General features: G+C 42.2%; 1 protein-coding gene across 1 annotated transcript; it reads left to right on the plus strand.

Annotated features, from left to right (window-relative positions):
- Positions 1-371: 371 nt before the first annotated feature.
- Positions 372-1,371, plus strand: SOCS1 (suppressor of cytokine signaling 1). The gene has a single exon (XM_010175632.2). The coding sequence runs from the start codon at positions 468-470 to the stop codon at positions 1,089-1,091; it is 624 nt and encodes a 207-aa protein (XP_010173934.1). The 5' UTR covers positions 372-467; the 3' UTR covers positions 1,092-1,371.
- Positions 1,372-3,687: the final 2,316 nt, after the last annotated feature.

Here is a 3,687-nt window from a genome sequence, read left to right on the forward strand (position 1 = left end):
CAACAAGGTGTAAAACCATGTTGCTTTGTTCTCTAAAAACCTGAGAATCTGATGGAGCCTACGCAAGATAACTTCTTAATGAGAGGGTCCTGGGACTTGGCTCACTCTAGGTCCTGATAGGCTTGTGTGGGCTCAGAGCAAGGAAATTGTATTATCCTCTGTAGCTGTTAATGATCCTTGCGAAATATTTTTGGAGTTTTGGACTTTGCCATAGCGACAGACTGCTAATCTTGTCAGAAAGGGAGCAGTAGTTTGCCCAGTGTGAATTGGCAAATGAATATTTCATTATTTTATAATGGGTGGGAGGCATGTGAATGGAGGAGTTGGTCATTCAGAGATTGCAGCCGCTTTTCTCTGGGGATCTCACATTGTGTCTCTCTTTGGCATTTCAGAATAGCTGCTGGAAAGCTGCCCTGCCGTAGCCACTGACGCTATGGAAGACCGCATCCACTGGCCTAGGCTGTAGGATGGTAGCGCACAGCAAGGTGTCAGCAGATAATGCAGTTGCAGCAGACCCAAGATGTCTACTTGACCCTCCAGCACGGGATCGTTCACAGGCTCGAGGCTACCACGGCCCAGGCCGGCCCAGCACCCTGCAGGCACAGAGCAACACGCACTTCCGAACCTTTCGCTCACAAGCGGATTTTAGTAGCATCACTCGAGCAAGCAGCCTGCTGGATGCCTGTGGCTTCTACTGGGGACCTCTGACTGTCAGTGCTGCCCACGAGAAGCTTAAGTCTGAGCCCGAGGGCACCTTCCTCATCAGGGACAGCACACAAAAGAATTGCTTCTTTGCCATCAGTGTTAAGACTGCGACTGGGCCCACCAGCATCCGGATAAACTTTCAGACTGGCCGTTTCAGCCTGGATGGCAGCAAAGAGACTTTTGACTGTCTTTTTAAGCTGCTGGAACATTACCTAAGCTCCCCGAGGAAGGTACTGGTTACCCCCCTGCGCAAAGTCCGTGTGCAGCCCCTGCAGGAGCTCTGCCGGAAGAGCATTGTGAAGACTTTTGGAAGAGAGAACTTAAACCAGATCCCCATCAATCCTGTTTTAAAGGACTATCTGAAATCCTTCCCATTTCAGATATAAGTACAGCATTAACTGTATAGGGATGTGTGAGAGATGTGTAAAGAAATCCAGCCTCCTGGGTTTTTAAACATGTTTGTCAGTGAGCAAACTTATTTTTGTAGCAATTTACTGTATTTTGGGATGGAACTTGAACACTTGACTTCTTATGTTTACAAAAACTGTTTGCACAAACCTAGGGTTTTAAAACCCTGGCATAATTTTTCTGCCAAGCAGAATATTTTATTATTTTATAATATTTTTAATTATATTATCATAATAAAGTTTATTGTGAAAGTTTTTAAAAAAATAGCAACTCTGTTTTTAGTTTTAAAGGCTCTGGTACTTCTCCTGCTGACAAACTTTAACTGCTACTTGAGTGTGTAAATGCAGACAGGTCTCCATGTGGTCCTGCTCTTTGCCCTACCAAACTAGCCTTTTTTAGTGCTAGTCCAGCACACAGATGATTCCTGTCCCAAAAAGCCTAAACTAAAAAGATGCAGGCAAGTAGAAAGTGTACTTAGGATGAATCTGCCCAGGAATCCACCTCTCTTCTCAATGCATGACAGCAAGAACACTGTGTTAAAGACTAACTGTGTTTGAAAGAGTGAATCGAATCCTTGGCTGAGTTAATTGTACCAACCCTGGCTGGTCTTATTTCTGTTAAAACCTCCAAGCTCTAAGCAAGAAGAGGTTGCTGCCTGACATACCCAAACCCCATGAACGTTGGTGGGGAAAAATAAAACTGTCCAGAAATACCATTAACACCCACTTTACAAGGCTGTGAACACTGTATCATTATGATGCACTGGGGGAAGGATAGCTTAGTTCTCTCTTTAAATTGGCACATACACAAAATGGCAAAGGTGCAGATATCTTTAGACTTCAAAAAGGTGTTTCTTATCTTAAATTCCTGGTGAACTATAGAGCACAGACTTGATATTTTAAAAGAATCTATGACTTGGCTCCTTGACAAGATCCAGAGAGTATAAGCCTATAGATTTGCAGCTGTAGTTTCTAATGACTAAACTACGTTCAAAGTTATAACACATTAGACTGTTTTGTAATACCATTTGTAAGAAATTGCTGAAGGCACCACTGGGTTTCTATCTGCTTTAAAATGCAAAACCAGTGCCCCACAGAGCAACTGTGAATGACTTGAGATGCCTCCTTTGGCAAAGTGGCACCTGCATTATGATAAAGTGATTCTCCCGTCCCCCAAGCATTTCCTGAAATCCATGAAAAGCTGAATTAGAAAACCAGCTGAACCAAATCACTTCAAAGAAGGTACAGAGTCTTTCACAGAATGTACTCTATCAATCAGCACAGATCTGTGGTGCTTACAGTAACTGTAAGCAGTAAATGAAGTAATCTTTAGAGTTTGGAAGATAAAAGGTCTCTCCCTCTACTGTAATTCACATTCCCTTTAAAGCTAAAGCCACTTTTGGGAAACACTGAGTATGTGTTATATAGTGTTCCTTTGTTTACTATAATTTCCTCTAAAAAATCAGCTCTTGCATCGTTGATGTTTCTGTGGAATAAATAGGTTTTCTCTTCAAACATGACTAAGGATCACTCACAGTGCATGGGACATTGTGAAAAAGGGAAAAAGAAATAATATACAGGCAGTATCATGTGACCCTTTACTGTGCTGCTTCCCTAAAAATGTTTTTGGATCTGTTCTGCCTAGCAGTCTCCCATTCCCTTGTCAGCCATCCCTGGCTGAGATTAGCAGAGAGCATTTCTGCTTAATTCTAAAGCTGGAATTAGTTGCCAAATGATGCATTCTCCCACAGCAGCTGCAAGGATATAAATTGGGGAAGTAGTGAATGCTGTGCTATGCAGCAGATAGGAGGGCAGAGCAAAGTGACTGCCTGAATGTGAACAGTTTTAAGAGGTTAAATTGTGGAGGGGAAGGAAAAGTCTTTGTAGGGTGAAGGCTGCCAAACTGGTTTGCTGTCAGCAGAGATAGTTATCCGTTTTCCCATCCTCTTTTCCCAGCCCCACACTGTGGTATCTTTTAACCCTTCATCCCCCAAACTAGTGACTCTTGCCTTGTCATGAGTGTCCACATGATAGCATTAGTGGTAGAACAAGCACAATGTAGCTTAGAGGGTTCTCCACTACCCCTGATAAAAACAACCAAAACTGGACCTAGATACACAGTAAGGGGCTTCCCACTGAAAGGCATAGAATGAAAAGCATAAGGATTGAGCTCATTTAATTTTCTTCCTGGCAGAAACAAACCTACTTTCTTTCTCTCTCCCTTTTATCAGAAATGATCCATATCCTCCCACATGAAGTGCCTAAATCCTTCATTTTGTCTTTAATATGAAATGAAAAGTTGGGATTTATAATCAAAACTATAAATAAGGACAAGAAAGTCAGTATTGTATAAAAGCTCTCTTAAGCAAAGAGGAGACAAAGCTGGCTTGTATTTTTAAATCTGCCTTATTTTTTCTCCTTCCTTCCTTCCTTCCTTTCTTTTTCTCTTTCTCTCTCTCCAGCACACAATACAGCGGCCAGGCAGATCCTCATGTACATATACCTACAGGTATATGTAGGTTGCTCCAAAGCAACTCAGAAATCCTAAACACAGTATGTATGTTCACAGTGTCAC

The sequence above is a fragment of the Antrostomus carolinensis genome, unplaced genomic scaffold (assembly GCF_000700745.2).
Source record: "Antrostomus carolinensis isolate BGI_N321 unplaced genomic scaffold, ASM70074v2 scaffold47799, whole genome shotgun sequence".
NCBI classification, from domain to species: domain Eukaryota; kingdom Metazoa; phylum Chordata; class Aves; order Caprimulgiformes; family Caprimulgidae; genus Antrostomus; species Antrostomus carolinensis.

Bases quoted from the DNA above. Each gene is read 5' to 3' on its own strand.
- SOCS1 (XM_010175632.2), top strand. From the start codon at position 468: ATGGTAGCGCACAGCAAGGTGTCAGCAGATAATGCAGTTGCAGCAGAC.